The sequence below is a fragment of the Bombus pyrosoma genome, linkage group LG4, assembly GCF_014825855.1.
Source record: "Bombus pyrosoma isolate SC7728 linkage group LG4, ASM1482585v1, whole genome shotgun sequence".
NCBI classification, from domain to species: domain Eukaryota; kingdom Metazoa; phylum Arthropoda; class Insecta; order Hymenoptera; family Apidae; genus Bombus; species Bombus pyrosoma.
In genome coordinates, this window is record NC_057773.1 from 10988030 (window position 1) to 11012569 (window position 24540).

General features: G+C 35.9%; 3 protein-coding genes across 12 annotated transcripts; 2 read left to right on the top strand and 1 right to left on the bottom strand.

Moving 5' to 3' along the window:
• Positions 1-6048: 6048 nt before the first annotated feature.
• LOC122566962 (X-ray repair cross-complementing protein 6-like) lies at positions 6049-9802 on the bottom strand. Of its 3 annotated transcripts, none has more exons than XM_043724960.1 (10): positions 9596-9802; positions 9209-9364; positions 8861-9032; positions 7612-8050; positions 7405-7501; positions 7088-7325; positions 6840-7001; positions 6518-6748; positions 6254-6441; positions 6049-6177 (listed from the first exon to the last, which is right to left on the bottom strand). In XM_043724960.1, exons 2-10 carry the CDS (start codon positions 9350-9352, stop codon positions 6067-6069), a joined length of 1782 nt encoding a protein of 593 aa, XP_043580895.1. In that variant the 5' UTR covers positions 9353-9364; positions 9596-9802; the 3' UTR covers positions 6049-6066. The 3 variants fall into 3 exon arrangements, with proteins under 3 accessions (XP_043580895.1, XP_043580897.1, XP_043580896.1); XM_043724962.1 differs by having other exon boundaries at positions 9467-9602; XM_043724961.1 differs by lacking the exon at positions 9596-9802 and adding an exon at positions 9439-9562.
• Positions 9803-10678: 876 nt separating this feature from the next.
• LOC122566964 (orexin receptor type 1-like) lies at positions 10679-24482 on the top strand. Of its 8 annotated transcripts, none has more exons than XM_043724965.1 (10): positions 10679-11228; positions 11580-11728; positions 16321-16619; positions 18371-18513; positions 19052-19224; positions 19704-19908; positions 20105-20208; positions 20703-20826; positions 21110-21279; positions 22685-24482. In XM_043724965.1, exons 3-10 carry the CDS (start codon positions 16366-16368, stop codon positions 23045-23047), a joined length of 1536 nt encoding a protein of 511 aa, XP_043580900.1. In that variant the 5' UTR covers positions 10679-11228; positions 11580-11728; positions 16321-16365; the 3' UTR covers positions 23048-24482. The 8 variants fall into 8 exon arrangements, with proteins under 8 accessions (XP_043580900.1, XP_043580906.1, XP_043580898.1 ...); XM_043724969.1 differs by lacking the exons at positions 10679-11228; positions 11580-11728 and adding exons at positions 13681-14897; positions 16158-16247; XM_043724971.1 differs by lacking the exon at positions 11580-11728.
• LOC122566969 lies at positions 11743-13338 on the top strand. Its single transcript, XM_043724980.1, has 4 exons — positions 11743-12519; positions 12589-12657; positions 12992-13130; positions 13202-13338. The coding sequence occupies exons 1-4, from the start codon at positions 12496-12498 to the stop codon at positions 13294-13296; spliced, it is 327 nt and encodes a 108-aa protein (XP_043580915.1). The 5' UTR covers positions 11743-12495; the 3' UTR covers positions 13297-13338.
• Positions 24483-24540: the final 58 nt, after the last annotated feature.

Sequence of the window (24540 nt, forward strand, 5' to 3'; positions counted from 1 at the left end):
TTTAAGATCTGTTTATTTGTTTTAAACCTTTATGTCTTACTATATTGGAAAAAAAGTAAACATCAGTAAAAAAATTAACAAAGTTTTTTATTATTATAATATATCATAAATATAATTTATGATTGCTTCTAAATATATACTCTTATCACTTGAACATGACACTTGTGAGTATATAATCTATTTTTACCTAGTTTGTAACATTTTTATGTTATGTCATATTTATTTTACAGTATGATATTTATTGTTTTAAGTCCTATTAATTTTTTCTAAGATACTACATCGTAAACAGCAGAAAGCGCTTTGATATTCGTGTCACATTCATCAAATAATATTTTCATCATATTCATCAGATAATCGAGAAGTTAGGATTCGTTGTGCAACGCCATCATGTAATAATAGCCCGGAGCCGATTGTCTCTGTATCTTTTTAATATAATTCATTGAAGAACGATTTAGGTGTCATCAAATGAGTAACACATATCGACGAATTGGTAGAACAACTTGATTGTGGTGGTCAATGGGTATTATTAACACTTATCGCATCTTTTCGTTAAGCCGTGCTATGATTCATGCTTATAGAACACGAAAACATGGATGGCGACGTAAGAGGGAATAATCTAGCAATCTCGTAAGTCCGTTCTTCAATGAAATTATTTATTATGATAGCTGTGTAATAGAAAGTGCGCTCGGAAGAACTATGAGAAGACTATTATAAGCGAGTTTCAAGGGAATATAATTTACTATTAGTATGAACGTATCCCGATTTATCCGAGACGTCGCGTTTATTCAAGGATGGCAGGAAACGCGTAAAATAGTCGACTCCGTTCGCCCATGTTAACGATTCTACGAAGAACGTCCGAAAATACATCGCAATCGCAAGCATTGGGACCCGCTAGCCGACGACATTGTAACATCAACCACATCCCCCAATCCACATCAGAGACCAGGTCACACACCGAGGACAAGATGGCAACCAGATGTCTACACATCCTTGGCGCGTACTCTCAATAGTCTTAGCATTTTCAGACCTTCAGACCAAACAAGTATCTTTTATTTCAAGTGTCCTTTACATTTATTGTTTACTACGGGTTAGTAAACAATGGGAAAGTTAGTTTTTCTCATATACGATGCTTCCCACTAGCAACTTTCCCTCGAGGGCGGTTAAGACCCTTCCTAGTCCACCAACCTTCTTATGATGCAATCGAAAGCAATGTTTATCGCTCTCGCTTTTCTAGCCAAAATTGTCCTTAACGAATCAGCTCATCTCGTGTCCTTAGATACACCCATAACTAGCTTTCCTCCGCCACAACATCGTCACTAAACTTCACTTATTCTCTATTTTTAGAATAGTCAACATATCTTTACCGGTTTCTACCCTTAGACCAGTCGCGTACTTGATTTATACATACCTATCAGTGTAACTAGGTTCTATATAAATTTGTTGGAGTGAACCGTGATTGTGATTATTGAATTCATAATAAAGTTTAATAAAAAAAAGAAAGTTAATAGTTGTGTTATGATTGAACCTTCTTGTTTTATCATCTAACCCTCAAGTTTACGTGACATTTTGGCGATCCGCGCCAGGAAACTTTGAAGATTGAGGATCAACGGCGGACTACTGCAACAGAGCAGACACTTTTGACGTTTCGTACGCAGACGTACAATGTTATTGAAGCCGAGAAACGCGCCGCCGAAATCGAAAGATATTTTCGTGAAGACAGAACGCGCAAGCAACAGATCGTTCTCCTTAATGATCGACTACAGTACAGACCACGACCAGTAACAAACTCCACGTCCACATCAATCAAGCCGATTCAACATACTTTCGCTCAGCAACCAAGAACTAAGCTTCAACAACCCGGACGTGCACCATTAGCAGAACTTGACTCTGAATACGATATTCTATTTGAGTATGGACTATGGATCGGATCTAACGAGAAACCAAAATACTTAAAGGTCCGTCCTAATGACAAAAGCTTCTATCAACTGAAGAAAACACAATTTGGAGACTAGGAACCTCGAGCATGGCTCAAGAAGATAGGGAATATCCTTCAAAAGAATAAGAAGATAGGTTTTGGAGATTACGACTTCACAGAAACCGAGAAGGATGAAATCAAGAGAATGATTCTATTCTACAATAGTATCGATAAAGATAAAGAATTTGCACTAGCATGGGAACCAATTCAGGAATTTACTGAAGAGCAAATCGAGGAAATTCGGCAAGAGAACCACGATTTAATAGGCATCCCGGCATACAGAAAACATATGATCTAATAAGAGAACAATACAAGATTCCGAATCTTATGAAAAAGATTCAAAAACACATGAAGACCTGTGAGGCCAAAGAAGAGCCATGCATAATCGACACACCGTTGGAACCAAACGACAAAATACCAATGGATATATTAGGACCATTGGAGAAAACGAAACAAGGCAATTCCTTTATACTTTCCATTCATGATGAACTCACGAAATACCTTATCCTTGTTCCTATAAAAAAGCCAACAAACAGAAACTATTTGGAATTCTCTGTTAGACCATTACATATACGTATTTTCAGCACCTAAGAAAATACTGACAGATAGAGGACATAATTTTATTAATGGCTTAATGCAAAAATACGAAGAAGCTTTCAAAATAAAACAAAATAAAACTACTAGCTTCCACCCTCAAAGTAATGGATCATTAAAACGAACTCACGCTGTAATAGCAGACACGTTAAAAAGTGTTCAAAAGGACTCAGAGAAAGAATGGGACGAACATTTAGACTTTATATGCTTAGCTTACAATACGATGATACACGACTCGACCGGTTATACACCTTTTGAATTAACATTCGGACATAAAGCAAATTTACCTTCGACAATTCCACGAAATCCACAACGCACTTACGCGACGAAGTAGCATTCAGAAAACGAGAATGGGATTCTAGACTTTCAAAAGCTCGCGACCAATTGATTAAGAGTAAACAAAGGTACCAAAGAGATCAGACACGATAATAAAACGACGGATAATAAAACCACAGTCAATATTTAAAGAAGGTGATAGAGTTTTAATACATAACGATCATAAAGAACATAAATTAGACATAGAATAGTTAGGACCCTACACCATTGAAAAAGTTAAAACACCTTATTATGAAATTTTGATAGAAGGTAATATCAAGAATATTAATGGAAACCGTTTAAAACCTTATTTTCCAGGACGATCTTCATAACTATAATATATTTAGCCAACGCGCAAATAGAAATTTTACCGTTAAAAGAAGGAACGATATTTCAAGAAAAACTTAACAACGCATATTTATATAGCGATACCAGAAAAGCCAATTGACCTAGACATAATCTACAGAAGCATATATTTAAACAAGAAGATAAAACAAGCCCCATTAATCAGACACAAGTTGCGACCTATTGTACAATAATGAACATATACGCATAGACGAATCAAAGAAAAATGTAACATACACCGTATTTTCAAAAACTATACCATTAACGACTGATGAAACTTTAGAAGTAATACTTTCAAAAATCGAGAAAGCACCTAAAATCATGGATAATACACAAGGATATAGAACTACGATCGACAAATTAACCGATGAAGTAGAATCACATAATTTTGGACATAGAATCAAAAGTATTAAATCATGGGGACTCTCATTTTTGTTTTTACAAATAGCCGGTTATGTTGCAGGTATCTAGCTTCTCAATAAAATAGGAATATTCGATGTACTTAAGAAATGTTTACCTACAAAGCTATGTATTCATTTACTATGTTGTAAAACTATGAATAACATCCAAAATATCGCGACGAATCCCTAAATAATTATACAGAAGTGCCACAGACACCACAGGCATCAACAAAACTCAGAAGCATAAAATACCACGACGAAGAAGAACAAATAGAGATCGAGCCAGCCAGAGTCAAATTCCATCGCTCCATACTGGAGAAACACTAAGATTTTGAAGGACCAAAATCAATCTAAGGAGGGGGTCTATAACATCAACCACATCTCAATCCACATCAGAAACCAGACCACACACCGAGGGTGTGATTATCTGTTCACTGATTATCAGTTCGGGATGAGTCGCGGTTGTAGTCAGTCTCAGAACGTAGCCAGGAAGTAGATCGTAGACAAAGAGGGAAGAGATGGCACGGCGTACCTGTGACATCAATCACATCTCAACCTACATCAGAGATAAGACATCGACTCCGAATTTCGGACACTTTTCCACATCATAACCTACACCGAGCCCCTCAACATCCTCAAACCAAATCGCATATAAGCCAAGACTTCAGCCAGCTCGGGGAGTTCTTGTTCTAGTTCCTGTTCTTGTGCAGCCCCTTTCTCCGGTTCAATGTCATTATATTTCTTGTAAGTGCTAAATTTATAATAAAGTTCGATAAAAGAAAGTTAATAGTTGGGTTACGATTCAGCCTTCTTTCCTCTTATCATCCAACCCTGAAGTTTACGTGACATACCCTTGATTATAACCGAGGAGCGAAGTCTACTGGACTCAATTGTCAGTACCGAACGACGCAACTAAGACACGAATTCAAAGGACTGGCAAATTGTTATTGCAAGGAGAGGCCAAGTGGTTCTCCAAGGGTTCTACTCGAAGAGCTCTGGCACCGGTACTACACGATCATGGGCGAGGTTTGCTTACCTGCACGGGTCGATTAAGTCGCGATTATCTCATAAATACAACCATGGCGCTCCTTAGGTAAGAATTGATTCCTTATGGTATCGAGAATCCGCATTGAATTAATAATAGTTTTTCCAGCTGATAAGTCCGAAGACGAACTTATAGTCAGGTTGGCCGAATGTAAGAAAATGTGAGGCTTCGAAAGCTCGTAGCGATCGTCTGGTTTTCGTCATCTCCGATTTTAGTAAGAGATAGTAAAGACACTTGAGGGTGCTGTAAATTATGCCCTCTCTCTCTTGTTAGCGCACAAACTAGCGGGCCTTAGCGGTTCGTGGCTATAATGTTAAATATATTTGAGTACTCTTTGTAGAATCATCAACACGGGCAAACGGAACTGACTATCCTACGCGTTTCTATCATGCTGAGTAAACGTAGCGTCTCGGATAAATCTGAATGCGTTTTTATGAATAATAGATCATATTTCCTTGAAATCTGTTTACACTTAAGCGATTAATTTCATCTCGAACATAAACAACTTGGGTGCTCCGCCAACTAATCCGCACAGACTCAAGCATTGCAATACGAGGATTAAAATAATTTCTATTCTTTTAAGCTGACTTGTCTAAATATGAATTTTGTGAGATGTCTTGTTGTATCTCAACTGCCTTCCTTCTTCCTTATTCTTACATTCGCTGTATTCATAGAAAGTGATCGTTAACAAATTTTAAAGTACGACGTAGAAGAAAATGTTTAATACGTTAAAAATGAAAATTATCGAACGAAATAGAAAAAAATATTTGTAAGAATGTGAACAAGTTCATTGTAACTCGCTAATAACTTTGGCAATTCTAAATAAAAAGAAATTACATTGTAAGTAGATTTTTGGTAAATATAATCCAAGATACATGTGGGAAAAGAACCGGGTGTGGTTATTTGCTAAAAGCTTCAGGAGTGCGTAGGAACATGAAATCATTGGGCGAAAACGCAGGGCTCGTTTTTTCAGCGATCGTCTTCTACTTATTGTAACGTCAATTCCTTCACGGCAACTAAACTGTTTTGTGTATTCGCCTAATTATACTCCTAGCAACAGCTCATAGATGGCGAGTAACACTTAATTGCGGTGGTAAGCATATATGTTAAATTGTTCCATTCTTACGCTTCACGAGCGCGAGTTCCGAGTTAAATGGATAACCCCGTATGGTTGGTTTTTATATATAAACTGGGTATATCAAGCGTTCTTCTGGCTTTAAAAGTAAGTTATTTTCCTTGAATAAAAAGATTACTCTATTTTATGTGAAATATATTATAATTTTATAAATTAAAACAATCTTTGTAGCAGTTGTTTTAATAAAATGTTATAATGAATATAAATATAATTCATAAATAAATTTTCAAATTTTTTCTTGAAAGTTTGTAACATTTTATTCAAAATATTTTTCAATCCTATTTATCAATTCATCTTTTTTACCAGATAATTTTAATCCCAATGTCTCTAACATATGCTTTAATTGTGGCACAGTAAAAGTTGTTATCTGTTAAGAAGAAAATAAATGTATTATGAATTGTATTTAGATATTATTTAAACTTGATATGCATCCATTAATGTACCTGTCCTGTTCTCAAATATTCTTGAATTTTATTCTCTGAAAAATCACTTGGTTTCATTACTTTGTTACTTTTTTTATGTTTTTTCTCTGGTGGATCATCACTTATATCATCTATCTCTTTCATAAATACTTTATCATATTCGTCTAATAAACCATTTACCAGTTTATACATCTTGTCAGTTTTTGGAACTAAGATAAAATTTTAAATTATGTTATAAAGTATTGTACAAATTATAATATGTGTATTCTTAACAATATAACTTACGTGTATCGTCAGGTAGAGGCTCAGGTTTTTCCAAATCCAAAGCTAGAGTTTCTATAATTTGATGTTGATTTTGTACATCAGGATTTGAAAACAATTTTGGATTATATTCGATATTTAATTTTTTTATAATTTGTTCTAGTAAGTCAACTCCATTTGGAACAATTGGAGGTTTCTTTTCATTATCATCATATATATATTCTGGGAAATATTTGCTAATGTTTTGCACATTTTCTAGAATAATTAAAATTAAATGTCAAATGTTTCTCAAATATTCTTTTTTTTTCTTTCTTATTTAGATATTAATATATTTTAAGAGACAAACCTTTAAATGGTATTTTATACAAATAAAATCCCCCACTTTTTACATTTGGTATCATAGTATATAGGCTTGTACCAAACTGTTTTCTGATTGTAACAGCACATATTATCATTAAATCTTTGGCTTCACATTTATTGAGTAAAGCACCAAATAGTAATTTGTTATCTAGGATGAAGAATGTAAAATAATTTTAGTAGATATTCAAACATATACAAGTTTTTAAGAATTGGAGAATAGATAATTGAAAGTACCTTTACGATAACTTTTGCCTGGTATGACAAAGTATGGTGTTTCAACATGATATAGAGGATGATAAGAAATGTGTTTTATATAAATTAAATCAATGCCTATTTCTCGTGTTGCACATAAGCATCTTACTTCTGCTGGTGTAAAATTTATTTTCTCACCACCAAATGTTTGATATTTTTGAATATCTATATCTAAAATAGGTAACGATGCTTGTTGACTTTCTTCATCCCCTACTTCATCCTATAATATAAACAAGAGAACGTTGAAAATTATCAAATCATAATCATATATATCAGTAACAAATTATTATAATACATACTATATCATCATTTTCATCCACTATATGATATCTATGTGAACTCAAAGGAATATTGCTTTCTTTACTTATATTTTCTTTTTTCAAATATGATGTTTTGCTGAAAATAAAGTGGATTTTTGAACTTGTCGCAACCTTCATTAAAATTTGGATCAATTGAAAGAATGAAACTAGTATAATAACAGAAGTAAATAAAACTTTATTTCTTACACAGAAAGACTGCGAAGGGATACATCTATAACCACATTTTCTCCAAGTCTCCAAGGTAGCTTTGCCATATTTCTAGATGGCAATTTTACTTGTTCCACTATATCTTTCAAAGATATTCTATTGTAATCATCTGCATCAATTTTTCCAAATTGCATTTCCAAATCTTTATAGAATAAATCATGATTCCAATTTTCACCCAAACCAACAACTAATAACTGAAGATCTATGTCACTATAACTCGTTGCTTGTACTCTTATTCTATGTTTTTCATTATCATCGCATGGAGGATTATCGCAAGACGTAAAAATAATTACTCTTCTCGTCGGCATAGTTATGCGGATAGCAGAGAATGCTTGTGCTGCATGCCAAAGTACATCATATAGTGGATAAGCCGTAGAGGAAGCAATATCCCTATAGTACTTCCACTTGTTTCCTTCATCTATGTATAAGATATAACAAAAGATACAAAAAAAGATTTAAAAAATTTGAGCACCAGAATAGTAAAGATTGTATTCTCATCTATTAACTTTTTCTGTAAAAATTTTGCCTCTTTCCTATCTAATACTACAAAAGATATCTTTCCTCTAAACTTGATACATAGCTTTTACCCTCAGTAACAAAAATTGCTTTGAAATTATTTTAGTTTTCTGTTACTTGTAGTAATATGTAATATATATGTTTATTAAACTTTATAATTAAGAATTGAACTTGATTTTTAATACCTATATTTATAGAAGTATCTTATCTACAGACTTTGAACCATTTACTCTCGTTCTCTCTCTTCCATTCATATTCTGACTTACTTTGATTAATAATTATCCTACTTATTGCACCCTTTCTTCCTCTCTAAAACTCTCTTTGCTAATACTCTGTCACTTTCTCTACTTTTCTTTTACAGTTTCTTGAGCCTTTCTACAATACTTCTATTCTTTCTTCAGCTCACTACATCTTTCAACCTTGTTAAGTATTGTACCCCCACATAGATCACATAGTCTTCCTTTCTCTTTTTCCCAGTACCTATCCTAATTTTTCAAATTTCCACACCTTGCTTGTGTTATTAACTTTTGACTTCTATCTCCTTTGCTTATATGTCCTGGTATTCCTATTCTCCAGATGTATTTATACCTATTATTGTATTTCGATTGTTCTATTTTTGTATATTGCCTTTATCATTGCACTTTTAGTTTCCTTATAGTAAGTATAGCAATTTACTTTACTTATAGTAATATATATACAGAATATTGATTACCTATTTTCATTATTTCTTTCAAGCTATCTCTTGAAGGTAGACCTAATTTCTGAAGAGTCAATATATGTTTGGTTTCAGGATCCTTGTCCCATATTTCAGTTCCAAATAAAACTAAACCTATCCAATCTTGTCTGTCCCATACCAATTTTTGCTTGAGGACCTCTTTGTATTGCTGAATTAAAAAAGACATAACAAAATAAATTAATGTTCAAATTGTTATTTGAATATATGAGTCATAACTTAATATTAACTATATTGTATAACATTTCTTAAAAATAACATATATTCAAAGACTATAGTAGAAATTAAAAGTATTAATATAATATATTATTATAAAACACGTAATACCTTAATACATTGTAAAAAATATGGATTATCTGGATCATTTTTAAACATTGAAGGTGTCGCATCAATCACAAAAAGTGTACCATCTCTAACACCATAGAGGTCTTCAAGATCATTTTCTATGTCATCATCACTGCACGATTCCATTGTTAATTACTCCTAAAATCATTATTATACAATACCACTCTTAATTACTCCAAAAATCTTCATTGTACGATGCCATTCTTAATTACTCTTAAAATCAATGAAAGTAAAGGATACTTTATATTTGTGAGTAATTTAAGCAGTAATTGAAATGTGAAGTATATTTGATTTGAAGCAAATATTTAGGAACTCAAAATTTTTCACACTGATTGTAACATGCAATGAAGAATCTTAGTGAAAATTCACCTTTAACTCTATATTTGCTTCTATCGATACGGGAGATTCCTTCTGAGAATTACCATATTATCATTTTAGTGTCACATGCAGCGTTATCGCTTTAAGATAGTACTGTTTGGATTAAAACTTACAAACAGTTACTGTTAAAATCGAAGTTTTGTATGAAATAAAAAATAAAATATAGAATACGATAAAGTAAGTAAAAGTTCTTTTTTTCCTCACGGTATGGGAGTTCAAGCAACAATGAGCTCACGCGCAAGTCGGATGTTCCTTATATATACAGGTATAAGGTACGAAATATCTGTATAATCGGTAACATACCCTTGACAAGGTTAGTCGAAAGGTAACGATCTTTGCCGATGTCGTGAAAAATGATTTTTCCATTCTAATACAATCAAATTTAATAATTTTTCAATTTTTATTGAAATTGGCGCTTCCAACAATTTATTGCAGTAATTATTTTTATAATTTTTGTATTTTTTACAAACTAGAATTAAATTAAAACTTCTGTGGCACTAATTTTTGACTTAGAACTGTGTTAAAATGTACTAAATGTCAATTTACGATAAGAATAGTTATACAGTAGTCAAAGATCAAATTGACCAGTGATCTTTAATTAATAATGACTATTACCATTGTATGTAAGTACGTAAGAAATTTCCTGGTTCGCGTAAGATTAAAATAAGTGAAGAAATGTATTACTTATTGTTAGAAAGTTAGCAAATTTAATTTTTATAAAAGATTATTCAAATTAAACCAATCCTATAATCGACGTTTATGATGTTTGCGATTTTATCGTTCGCTTGAATTACCAACCAAATCTAGATCTGAATGATGCGTAAAAATATTACAAATTTAAACTCTTCAAATTTGACGAAACGGTATTTGCTTATGAATCGTTATAGATGCGTTACCTTTTTAACTAACACAGAATCAATTTGCGACTTTTCTTGAGTTTTTGCATTAAACGGTATTTACTGCTCGTTCGATACGCGTATTTCGTTTTTACTGCTCACAACGTCATACAATAAGAACTTTGTTACGTGCACTGAAAGTGAAAATTACACAGTGTTATTAGTAATATTGTTGGAATTAAGTGATTAATATGTTCTCATTTTAAATGAAATATAGATTAGAATATAATCATAACTCGTATATTGTTTGAGTGCCTGATACAATTGTAAAATCTAAAAAACTAACAATTCATTGAAAGAATGGTGTTTATCGGCGATATAAATCCAATTTTTAGTACTGGCTTGCTGTTAGGATGTACTGTACTTGTCGCTGTAAAGAATGATATAAAATCGAGAAGATTTCGAGACATAATATTCATTGTGTTCTCGATGATTCTGTATTTAATTAGTCTCGTGGTATTGCACGTTTATGTATTTTCGTATGAAGATTTGTGTTTGAAATGGTGCTTGGTAATTGCGATATTATTATTCGAGTTTATTCACGGATGCTTCGTTAATCACTTTGTGGAATTGGGAGATTTGATCTATTCCATCGCAGTTACGTAATTTTGATGGAAGTCGACAAAATTTGGTGATTCTTCAAGAAGAAATAAATCGCGAATAATCTGTCGCATCACAGTGGTCACCAGTTTCTTGTATTGGACGATAGTTGCATATTTAACTTACAGGTAGGATTTTCAATGGCGATTAATTTTTTAAAAAGGATTAATGAATTTTTGTAACTTTAAGCGTTTGTAGCGAAAGCTGTTCTTTTGAATTTTATATAAACGTTTAATTCGTAAGAATATGTTTTGGATAACGTAGAAAACGTTTTGGATATTTATCGTCTAAGTTAGTGATCGGAATGAACTAGAGGCATTTATATTGGACACGATGAAAATTGTCGAAGAATCAAATCGCATTGACGTATTCCAGATAAATTTCTAACACGAACGATGCAGCTGCCGAAATGCGAATGCAAAGCAATATACATAGATATACATAGTAAAGTTTTATCGAGCAATATTTCCTTTTTATAGAATTGGACTCAGACTGCCAGTGTTTCGTGGGATAATATATTTCGTCATGGATGCTTCTGTCAATACGCAAATTCTAATATTCGTTTGCATTTCGTTTCTTATTGAGGAAAGGTTTCGTCATCTCTGTAATATGGTGCCGTTTTCTAAAGGTAATTTTATTTTTCTCATTTCTTTTTTAAACATGCAATCTTAAACTTTAGTCGTTTATTTATTTGCGAGTGTTTTATGTATCAGCTGCAGTCGATCCGTTTGCTTTAATCTATTTTCCCTCGTTCGTGGTGCGTGGCTAAGAATCTTGGCACTCTACGAAATCCATATTTTATTATGTTTTATACGGGATATTGATTATCATCACCGACGTTTGTTTTTTTTCAAATCTGCACGTTTGCTCTTCCGTACAGATCTTGCTGCAGGCAGCGATATCTAGGACACATGTTCCGCTATGAAATCGAAGATTTCGCCGGTAGATACGCAATTCCAATCATTTTCCTAATAACAGGAAAGCTTCAGATCTCTATCGATGAGTCAATACTGTCTCGAGCGACATGAATGATTTGTTTACACAAATTTTGATCGTATCCCTTCTTTATGTTCGAGGAAAGAGGGGATCGAACAATTATTTTCACTCATTTTTTCCGCTGTTAGCAGATGACAAGTTAATAGTAACCGACTGATCGATCGATCGAACAGTTCGACCTCTGGCAAATATGGTGGCTTCATTGCTCTCTCGTAAATGCGACCGAAATGTTAAATTCTGTATATGCGATTCAATTATTGCTTTGGATCACGGCTATGTCTTTCAATCTGTTATCAAGGATTTATTGGTTGAAAGTGCACAAATTATCGGTTTATTGGAAGATCAGGGAATTAATGCTAGTGACTGATTGGCGCGTGGAGGCTTATATTGATTATCACTATGTGTCATATGACAGCGAATCAGGTACATTCTAGTGAAAAGTAAAGTTTTGTCGAGATATATGTACACCTATATAACTGGCTATTTGTTTAGGGGAATCGTGCCGGTCAGCTTATTTTCTCTCCGTACTCTTCCGTTTCTATGAAACGCGTGTTTCCGCAGGTAAGCTGAATTCTAGCGAAATCGTTTGAATATTTCAACTCAAAGCAGAAACGTTGTATTCTCTTCGAGCAACTATAACAAACGAGAGTTGCAGACATTTTTAGTTCAATAACATAGCAACACAACCTCGCGACCTTTCTTCATTCTTATAGGTTTTATCTAGTCCTATAGTATTTCTTTCTTCCCTCGAATAATTAATTACATCAAATTAATAGCGCGCTTCTACTTTGTTGTCATAGGTTATACGCTCTTAACAAGGCGATATTCATCTTCCGTTCATTTTATCTACTTTTGGTGCCTTATATTGATTTTTCTAACGTGCGTATAATTACAGGAAAGCGTCGAGGCAGCGGCGTATTTCCAATTGCGGAAGGTCCGTATTGTAGCTATTGCTGGCATTAGAAGTGTCGATCTTCCTCGTTTACTTTCGATAAGTTTTGGCGAACAGACTTGCAGTTTGTGGATTAATACACGTAAATTCCCTTGAGAAAGAGCGGAGCAGTGGGAGTACTTCAGCGAATGATTTCGATTTCCATTCTTACAGATATTCTCAGCAGTGACGACCTTTCTAGTCATCCTTACTTGAAATGTGCCGCGAATGTCTCTACTTCTCTTATATTATACTCTTATCGCCCGTGAAAGAAGCGAGAGAAGCATAAAATACATGCATGTAGCATAAATAAAATGGTATTAGAAAAACAAGCATGAAATAGGGAACATAAGAAAGGAGCATTAATTTCGTGCGCTATCTATCTATTGATCTCAAATGACACTAAATGTCAATAGAGGCGATCGGCTTGCCGTAACAGAATACGCGTGAAACTTGCCTCGTCTTTTGTGAGTAAATTCACTGGTTGCGTAATAATGTCGAAACAAGCCTCTCATTGATATATTCGACGTTGAGTCAACTGTTCAATTGTGCAATAGTTCAATAGTTCGTATCCTTCTTCCATAGAGGTTAGGGATCAGTGGCTAAAGATGAAAAGTGTTTCAGATCAGAACGATTTGTGATAATTCGTAATCTGTTGAGGATCACTGTATCATTTTAATAAATTAATTCTGTTATTTACAAGAACAAAGAACGACTGAGTTTTATAAATTCTATAGCAGATAAATAAAGATAATATCTGCATTTATTACCGCATAGATCAAACAAAAAAGATGTTCTAGGTTAGCATCGTCGTTCTTAAAAATACCGTCTAGCTTTAACTTGACAATAATTTTATCATAACTGTCTCTTCTTAAACGGAGTTTAAGAGATAAATTTATATGAGGTTTAAGGTGAAACTTTGTACAACTCGGTCAAAGGAAGACCAACTCGTTTATTGCGTCAGCGAGTTAAATTTTCCATTTGATTGATAGAACACGATAAATGACAATTTGGAAGTTGAAATGAGTAAAAAATGGATAGAAAAAAATTCAACGATACTTTTTGCAGTATGGGGTTAAGTCTCTACCGAAAAGCCTATATTTGTCTAAAAACGAGCGTACTCGAATAAATGGCATGTAAAAAAAGTTAGAAGAAGAATAATTGTTCGAGGAACGGAAGTAACGGAGGAAGAAGTTTGCAACGCCTTTTAACAGCCTTTCTCGATGGACGATAACGTCGTCACGAGATAACGACGAAACTCGTCTGTCAAGTGTTATGGATTGAGGGATCAAGTCGGATCGACATTTTTTTAGATCCCATAGGTGGAGAATAACAGGGTGCACAGGAAGCAGAGGATACGAAGAGGATGAGAGAAGATGAACGTAACGCAGGCGCGTTTAAAGGAACTCGTGCGCGAGTGGTGTTCACGTCTGTAACGCTTTGAAGAACTCCGGCGGGAGCTGCGATTCTTCCTTTCAGTTTACCGTGGTCCCGCTTCCGAAACTTATGTCGTGTATTATTCTCGCCGGGTAGAAGGTAGTTCGATCGTAAATTTCGATTGTGCGCTTCATCGAAAATAGATACGGAACGATAAAACCGACGTATAAACGAGTTAATAGTTAACCGAGGAAGAAATTCGGAACATAACGCTAATAACAATTTTACGGGGGTTAAATATAGTGGAGATAAAAAGTTTACAACCCGCTAATGATTGTGGTTTAATATTCTCGCCCATTAATTATAGTGGATCGTAGAAACAATTGATAGAATTCGCGGAATATCGTTGATTAGAAAATGTTAAAAAGGATAGTCTATCTGATACGTATAAGGAAGTGATTCTGCAAAGCTGCATTTACTTCCATCTGAAAAAGTAAATATTTATAGCGAACATGGTGGAATTTTTTAAAGTATACGTGTAATTTAAACAGATACACTCAATGTCTCGTTCAATGCAAACCTTTTGCCGGTTTAAGTGGACGTCTCGTAACGTGTAAGGACAATTCATACGTATACTTCTTTCGGTAAATACTCGCGCCATGGCTGTTTGTACAACGACGAGATTTATAAATATCCGAATACAGTTATTTAGCTTGTTTAGTTTCGGGAAAATTTAGTGTAATTTTCAATCTTTAGCACGCTTCGTGTCGCGTTTTGTACATAAATTAGTCAATACGGGTTTTATCACATGCACAAAAATACCACCCTCGATCATCGCATCCTGCTTTTCATTTGCATATATAACATTCAGAAATATTTATAAAATACAGCCATTCTGTATCGCGATTACTTCCTTGAAATTTATTTACCCTTATCCTCACGTCGTCGTTAGTTGAATTACGAATACGAAATTGCTCGTATATCTCAGACGCGTATAGGTGTATATTACACACGATATATTTATGGAAAAACGTGCGATCACTATACAGGGCGATCCTGTTAGTGATAGTTTGATTCCTACGGGAAAAAAGGAAGACTCAATGGAAATGAGAAAACAAAGAGCTACATTTCACGCACTTATTCTCAACTTGGAATTCATCCTACGATCAAATTATTCAGCTATGTATAGTCCATTCTCTCGATTCTAGGCTTCGCGAGGAGAATAAATTGACCAGAAGCTATTTCATGATTGAGAACGTTGACAGCCTCGTTGAATTTTCACAGTTAGATAGATAACGAAATTGATGTTAACGATCCTCTCATACCATTATGTGATTGATCGACAGGTATACTTTTGAGAAAATGGCGAAGATAATGATACGTTAGTTCGTGCCGCGTTCACTCGCGTACCCTGTTTCCTCGTCGTAAATTGACAGCAGAAACGTACTTAAATTAACTTTTTAAATATCCGCGAAATCTTGCATGCGTTTCCCGCGATTGTTCTACATGCGACAGACGGATCGATCCTTTTCGACTTGCCGCGAAATATATCCACGACATAAAAGTTTCGATTCTAAATTCGTCAAAGTACACAAATATCATCGAAACGCATTGCTCTGACGAAGCAAGAATCGATGGATCGAATAAGCGATCAAACGGAATAACGAAATAAGAGAAACGGGGGCAGGGGATGAGCTATAGTCGCAGACGGTTCTCTTACAACAAATTTCCTCGTTAATTATTTGTGTAACAGATACAGTTCCCCTTGCAATCGCGTAATTGAGATTACTTGATCCTGCAATTATAATTACACGATTGATCGTGACAGTTTTCTCTGTCCGAGGTAAATGGTTGATATTCTCTATGCCCATTGAAGCCAGAAATCACTTTCGCTTGCGTTTCATTGCACGAACAAGATCGCACCAGAGAGTTCCATATTGGATTATAAAAACGAGGAAATCATGTCGACGAATGTATACAACGACTCGAGGATATCTTCAGCAGAGTTTAATAGCTCGTACAATGGGACGATGGTGTCTTCAAACGAAAGCTTCAGAATGGACATCACCGGGGATATACTTTGGTATTTTTACGACAAGTTTCACAGCGAAACTAATTACTTGTTGATCATCCTCTATATTCCTGTGATGGCACTCGCAATAACGGCCAACGTTCTCGTGATTGCGGTCGTTTTCAAATACCACTACATGCGTAGGTACGTATATATGGTCCTTTATTCGTAAAAGATTTGTTTGCTTTACGTCCGATTAGAAACATTTATTTAATCGTTTATTTCTTTGTTAGCTTGGTTAAAAATTAGTTGTTTATGTATAGACTTTCCAAACAGTATATTTAGAACAAATTCAAACCGGACACAAATTAAACGCCGTGCTATTCAAAACCCCTTTGAGAAAAGTGCGTGTTACAGTGGGTAACTCCGAAGTAATTTAAACTTTGCCAGGATCATTGTGAAGCGCTATTGAAGTCGGATGAAGGAAGATTTGACTAAATTAAGCGACGACCGAAATAGCCTGAAATGTATAGACTGTTGATTAGAGAGGTTGCTACCTCGTCACCTTGTCGATCTACAATTAGGATATTGCTTTCGAGACAACAGGGTCAACATTGACCGAGTTAATTATAATTTCGGCCGAGGCTCGTTATAGGGTCAAGCAAATTAGTCTCTAAACACAAAGGTAGATGCAACGTGGCGTCATTTTTTTGATCTTTCGACAGCTATTGAATTACCTCTAAAAGTGAGAGAAGTTCCCAGAAGGAACGTTAGATCGTCATTCTCCATTATTTAATATAAACACATCTTCTTGACCCAGTTCCTCTGAAAGGAACAAGATGCGAATGTCTTCAAGAAGGAAGCTAAGTCTACATTGACATCCAATTGTTCGCAGAGACGTATCTCAGCCAAGAACTATCTGTCTTTCTGTGGACTTTTCACGAAAGACAGGTAGCGATTAGCTGCAACATCTTTATACGTCTGTAGACAATTCTGTACAATTAATTAAATAATATACAGTAGTTTATGAATATAATTATTCATAAACTACAGACGTATGATCGAAGATGCAGATCGGACACGTAATGAATACCAATAGCGTGTAGATGCGTCGTGAGAATGTAAACATGTAATATGCATGCATCGCGTTGACAAACAATTGAATGTAAATTGAATTCTCTAATAGATATATGTCAACTCCGATATGAAAGGGTTACGGGTTACGGGAGGTTGTGATTTGCGAATGATGAATTAATAAAATATTTCGCTGGACACAGGGTTCTGGCAAATATATTGAATCGAGAGTTCGTCCGCACCGCGTTAATAGTCGCGATAGCCGGTAGAATGTACCTTGAACATTCTTGAGCGCGTAGACGAAGAAAGACGTAGGCATGTGTGCTTACTTCCGACAGCGGCGAAGCGTCGTGCAAATAAGCGATCGGTTCGTACTCACGATGCGTGAACGAACGTCATGGATATCTCGGTTTATTTGTGAAACAAAAATGATTGCCTTCTCTTTTCGTTATCAAAAGCAGGGATTAGGTTCCCTGTGAACGTGGATACGAATTTTGATATTAACCAATAATGCTTACATCTTTCAAGGATAACATTAAGCGAAGGGTACACGTTATTAGAAACTCTCCAGGTGGACGGACGTTCGGTATGCGAGTAGTTACGTTGAGAATTATTTATTTTTTGCTCGAGATTCGTCCTAGATCACGATGACGATTAGACGAAGAATGGCGGTAAGCCGGTGTTCTTTAGAATTCGAAAAACTTATTGTGTTTACGGAAAACTCGAAAGCCGATGAAAGTGATTCGTACGTTTCACTGAACTATCGAGCTTTATAGTGGTCTTAACATTGACAATGTCAATTTTGGTTATATGACATTCAACCAATGATGGACTTTAGATGGACAAGATTTAACATTCAGAACATTTTTTTTCATTTTCAGCGTGACTAATTATTTCGTGGTCAACTTGTCAGTGGCGGACCTTTTGGTGACTACGATTTGCATGCCTGTGGCTGTCAGTCAAGCAGTCTCTATAGTATGGATCCACGGCGAAATAATGTGCAAACTTTCCTCTTACCTTCAGGGTAATTTCAACGATCTGTCGATACTACAGTCGCGTTTTGCTTTACATATTTTAATTCGAATCTCGCTATCGTCAATCACTTAAATCAACGAAATGCTTTCCACGAACATCATATGGTGTGATATTTTTGGAGATACACTTTGCTTCAACTAGTTTTCTCGCACCAATGCAGGATTGCACAAAAAGGTGCAAACCAAGCCTGAAAAGATATTATAGCCACAAATTGTCGTGATGTAACGCATCTCCCTAAGCATACTTCGGCCTACACCGGTTCATACATAAAAGATTTTATGGTTTGTGTGTGTGTGTTAGTGCAATGCACACGTATATTCACATTTCCTGGGGTCCAATGTTTTCTCCCTTATGCCACCCCTTGGTGGATACAGTTTTAATTTCTCTTTCTATCCGTCGCGACCTTCTCGCCCACGTTCAACCGAGATTCTGTCCGACCGAACAAAGACTAAGTGTCTTATTAGAAGCGACCGAGTCTATTGCGGTCGCCGATGGTGATTGAAAACGATGATGACTCTATCTCGTAGGTGTTGCAGTCGCTGCTTCGGTTTTTACCATCAGCGCTATGAGCATCGACAGATACCTGGCGATAAGAAGTCCTATGGCATTTCGACGAGTGTTCAATCGAAGAAGCACGGTTCTCGTAATCGTGGCTCTTTGGTTGGTCGCTCTAATCATCTTTGCTCCTGTTCTCAGAGCGGTTAGTATTACATCTAACAATAATCACCTAATATCCGAAAAGAATTACTCGTAAATATTCCAACGATGAAAAATGACTCGGAAAATTTTATATTTATTTGTTAAAGCTGCGAATATTAATTTTTACTACGGTTATTGAAATTAAGGTATTTCTATTGCCAATGTTTGTCAGCTCTTGTTACTCTATGAACAAATTATATTTTCCAATCTTACTCCGAAAACGATTCTTCGATCGAATCCAACAGCTGTTCATTTTCTCTTTTGGACACAGTTGTTTCTGATTACTACCTTTGCAGAGATATATTTCCATGAATAGACTAAAAGCAAGCTGCGCTTTGCGTATTAAAAAAGGTTCTCGGTAAAAAAACTGGAAGAAGTTCTTCGGAGTAAAAGGAGCTTTGGCGTGAATAAATCTTATCAAGCAGATTTCCGTTTCCAAATACAGTTTAACAGATGAATGGTGCCTGATCTTCTTTCCAGATGACTCTCCACAGTCCGAGTACGGAACTTAGCAACATATCGTTCCACGGATCCTGGACAATGACGAAGAATTTTTCACAGAATACCTCTCGTGTTTCTCATCTACCACCTGTTTTCTACATTTGTTCGGAAGATTTTAAGCCTCTGGGCATTCAGGCGCCTCTTTTCGGTGCTGTGTGCTTTGTGCTGGTTTATGCGATTCCAGGTAAGACCGCGTGATTAATAACAAACTTAATCTGAACATACATTTTCACCCCATTCCCCTTTTTATTTTGAAAGAGAAAGACAAAATGGTACAATTCGGTCCTATTATCTCTCTGAAAAGGGAGCAATCACTTTGCCCACGCTTACTTTCTTCAACCTTTATGGTTTTCCTTTGTTTGGTTGTTTTTATTCTTCAGGTTTCGTCGTAATACTATCTTATTCCATGATGGGTCGAACACTGTGCGCCCGAAAACCACCTTTCGACTGTGATAGCGTCGAAGGGAGCGCCAGCTCGCAACAGGTTAGTTTGAAAATCACGTAGGCAATAATACCTAATTTTATGAACGTGAATTTGTCGTTTAGGAGCAAATCATCTAACGACACACAGAAGCGGCATTATAGCAAGGCTGACACAGACTTTGCACGCACTTAATTCAATTATATCCGGTCGATCGATAATATAGCACTCTCGTATCTAACTTTGCTTCGTTAAAAAGCCCATTCGTTGGTAATGTAATATAGAGATAACCAGAATTCGACGAAATTTTCGACTCGAGATTATAATATTCCATTATAGTTAGTTTCATCACTATGCGTATGATTTTCACGCGTCTAAATTTACTCAATGAACAGACTCATTCTGTCGCTATAAAATTTCATTTCCACTTTGTTTGGTCTGTTGAAACGGTTGTCTGTCCATCTTTGTACCCTTCTCGTCGATGATTAGATGATGAATCGATGTTGATCTAAATCTAGCCGCGTTTACGACCGAGTACGACTGCATTTTGTTCGCAGAGTTTCAGGCTGGTACGTGAGAGAAGGCGAATTGCTTGGATATTGCTTCTTTTGGCGGTGTTCTTTGCTCTGTGTTGGTTACCATATAACGTCTTAATGCTACTGATAGATCTGGGCGCAGTTGGTGAGTGATCGTTCATTGATGAAAGCGCAGCAATCGCCATACGCCTTTAAATCGAATAGCCCAGCATTACTGAAACGCGCAAAACGTCCACGGGCTTGTCAGTAATACGATACCGTTATTCGTGTCTCTTTTCACGGTGGGAGAAATAATAGATAACAGTCGATCGTTGCTAACTTTAACGAGCTTCCAGCTTTCTATCGAATTACTTGTTACTTTGTCACTCATTCCCAGCAACTACCAAACTTTGACGACATGTATCTAAAGCCTCGAAATTGTTCCATAGGGGGAAAGACAACGAGAGATGCTCTTTCCTATTGCCTGTTTCTGGGACACGTGAATAGCGCATTGAATCCTGTCGTATACTGTGTTATGACTCGTAATTTTCGGCGGAGTATATCGGAGATCCTTTGCTGTGGACCCTATGGGTTCACTCGTCGAAAACCCCGTCACAGGGTAAGTATCGGTGGTAGTGTTCGCCTTTGCGTCGAATATTTACGGGTTTAACAATTTAAAGAAGCCCTTTTGACGTCGTCGACACGGAAGTGGCAGAAGAATTTTTCCAATATACCAAAGTGATTCTCTTTGCCTGTTTTATCCCTTCCTTTGTCTTATCCCTTACACGATCGTAAATCAACTTTGTTCTTTCAAGAGAAAAATTCATTCAACCGTATTGATCATTTTAAGTTTAAAGGATGCCACTTACAGGAGGATATTATTTGTAACAATCCATGACGCGGACCTATGGTTGATAGTTTGAAGAAATTAAAAATCAGAATCAGTTTCGAGTGTGTTTTTTCTTATGTTGTATCCTTAGCCTTTTGTTGTACAGTTGCAGTAATAAAAACGCGTGCGGATTTGATACTGAACCGTCACAAAATTCATTCGGAGATTGACGATCTCAAAAGTTCTTTGATATTTTATGACACAGGCTACAATTATAATTCGTCGCACGACGCGAGCGTAAAAAGATTCGTAATAGGATACAGCGAACCTATTACTGTTGTCGTGGTAGTCTTTGAAAGATAAATGGAATTCTCTTTTTTTCTCTATCTGCGATTGGAATTTATAAATATAAAGCAACGTGAGCAGCAATTTTCGAAGGCGCGTGGGACTGTGATTATCCCAATTTCACCAAAATCCAATATGAATTCTTTACGTAAGCCTGCGGAGATTATAGTTGACGCGTGACATATCCTGCATAAGCATTTATCCACGCTATTTATGAGAATCGAATTGGCCGGCTTCCATGCAAGGAACGCTAGTAAAGTCGTATTCTTTATTATGAAAACAAACATTAATCCGATATATATAGTTCGAAGTCGGAAACTCTGACTAAATCACATAATATTATTGTTTTCTATATAGTTACCTGCAGAGATGAATATTTCACTAATAATATATCTGTTTTAAAAAACACTAAATGACACATTAGATTTCGATTTTGTTCGTATTCGCTGTATCGGATTACTACCATAGGTTCGCAGAGAATTTGATATTAACTCTGCAGTGAATTTTCTAACTTTCTATTATACAGGATACAAGCTCGTAAACGCAATATTTCGCGAACAATATCTCGTTGCATAACACATACCTTTGATATCATTCCTGTTTATTATCAGAATTCTCGAATTTTATTTCTATGGTTGATCCACGAAAAGACGTTTAATATTTTTCAATATCAATATCATCTCATTTTATCCATGACAAATCCCTCAGAATCTCTGTGGTAGTGTCATAGAATATCGATGAAAAAGTTCGCGACGCGCAAACAAAAGGATAGTCTAAAGGTGGAAGCAATAATAACTGTAAGAGATGTTTGACGTCCTATACCTTCAGTGGTTCTGACGTCCTGTTTCAGAGTGCTCAAGGAATCGCCGTGATCGATGACATGTGTGCAGGGTGTAGTGGTAGTAGCACGGTAAGACGCGGATTGCTTCGCAAGCGGAGGTTGTTACCTGGATGCAGATGCGGGCTACCGATTAACGGCCATCACGCAGTTTTGGCCCTCCGACGAACGGTCACAACTAGCAGCGGACACGACAGCTATCATAGCAGACACAGTCCTCATCGACGTTGTTACATGTTACGGAGTCTACGGGGAAGGCCGCAAACGGGGATGGAACAAGTCCAGGTAAACAAAACTCAAGAGACCTGCTACAAGAAGAACGAAGACAGCCAACCTCATATGAATATATTGATCACCACGGACGAACAACATTGAACATAGAAATAAATGATTTAATTTAAGGACTGATTAATGTTGGTTAATTTCTTATAGACGCGTAGAATTTCGGTGTCGTTACGTAAAAATATTTGATGTGCATACATGAAGATGGACAGAAGAGATGCAGTGTCAATTACGATATCTCTCTATAGAATATTTCCTGATCGATTTAGTGATTTTCGGATTCGAGTTCATTGTAGCTTTCATTAACGACCAATGTTTATATCGTTGATACGAAGTAAGATAAAGCGGTCAATGATCTTGAATATCTTTTCACGGGGTGATAAGATTAAAGGCTTAGGGCACAAAAATGACTTAAGGTTTGATTTCCTAAAACGAAAACTTTTCTATCACGATCTGCATTCCATCTACCGAGTATTGCGACAAATAATAAACGAGAAAAGAGTACATACAGTAGTTAACGAGGAACCAAGCAAAAGTGTAAGTTTGTTAAGTGAGACTGAGTGGAGGAGACAAATAGGGCTGGGCTCTCACAAGGGAAAATGTTGAAACAGTGATGAGTAATCGTACTTTCCACGTAATTTATTGCTTGTCGTTCACACTCGTTCAACTTTGACTGAGACAATCTTCTGTAGGAAGGATGGTAAAAGGGTTATGCATAACAGGGCCGCAACTACAACGAGAGTAAATGAACATAAACGATTTGCAAATATTTGTGTACGTTGAGCAAACACGTTCGTTATATGGGCTGACGTTGACGTTATTATCCGGCTCAATTAAATTCGAGTTGAATTGACCTCTTTAAAAATAGGCACGAAAATATGACACTGTTTAAAGATGAAAGCCAATGGCTCGCGAGATATCTGTAAGAATTTTTTGGACTTTTTCCAATAAGAAATCTCGAAATTGAACGAATTATATTTCAGTTAGGTTAGATTGTAGTTCTATTGGGCCATCAAATTCTGAGTAATCTTCTATAATTTCGACGCATTTCGTTCAAACATTTCGAGGGATTAAATAGGGGATGACATAAATAGTCGAGGCAAAGAATTTCTCTCCTACTCACAGAGATTCTCGAAGTGTTGGACGTGAGGCTTGATCGAATAAAGATAGGGATGTTGATGTGATAAAGAGTGCGTTATGTACGTATATGTTGATGCTTACGACATGAATATCCGCCCACGTTTTGTAATAAATCACGTATGGTATACTGGAAAACAATACTTTGAAATTTCTATACAAACATTTATTTTCTCCTAAGGCCTAGCGCGACAAACGACGATACAAGTAACGAAAGAAAGACATAGTCAATTTTTGTCATACATTTGTCATGAACAGATTCGATTCATGTCCTGGTAAATCTGGGAAAAAGAAGGGGGAATTTCTATTAGTAATGCCTTCGTCGTTCGAAAGAGGAAACAACGTGACACCGACAACGCGAGAACTAGAATTGCTTCACGAGATGAAAAATGAAAATACGAGGTCGTCTCGTACTTCGACGCAAAAGAACGCTCTGATTGCGACACGAG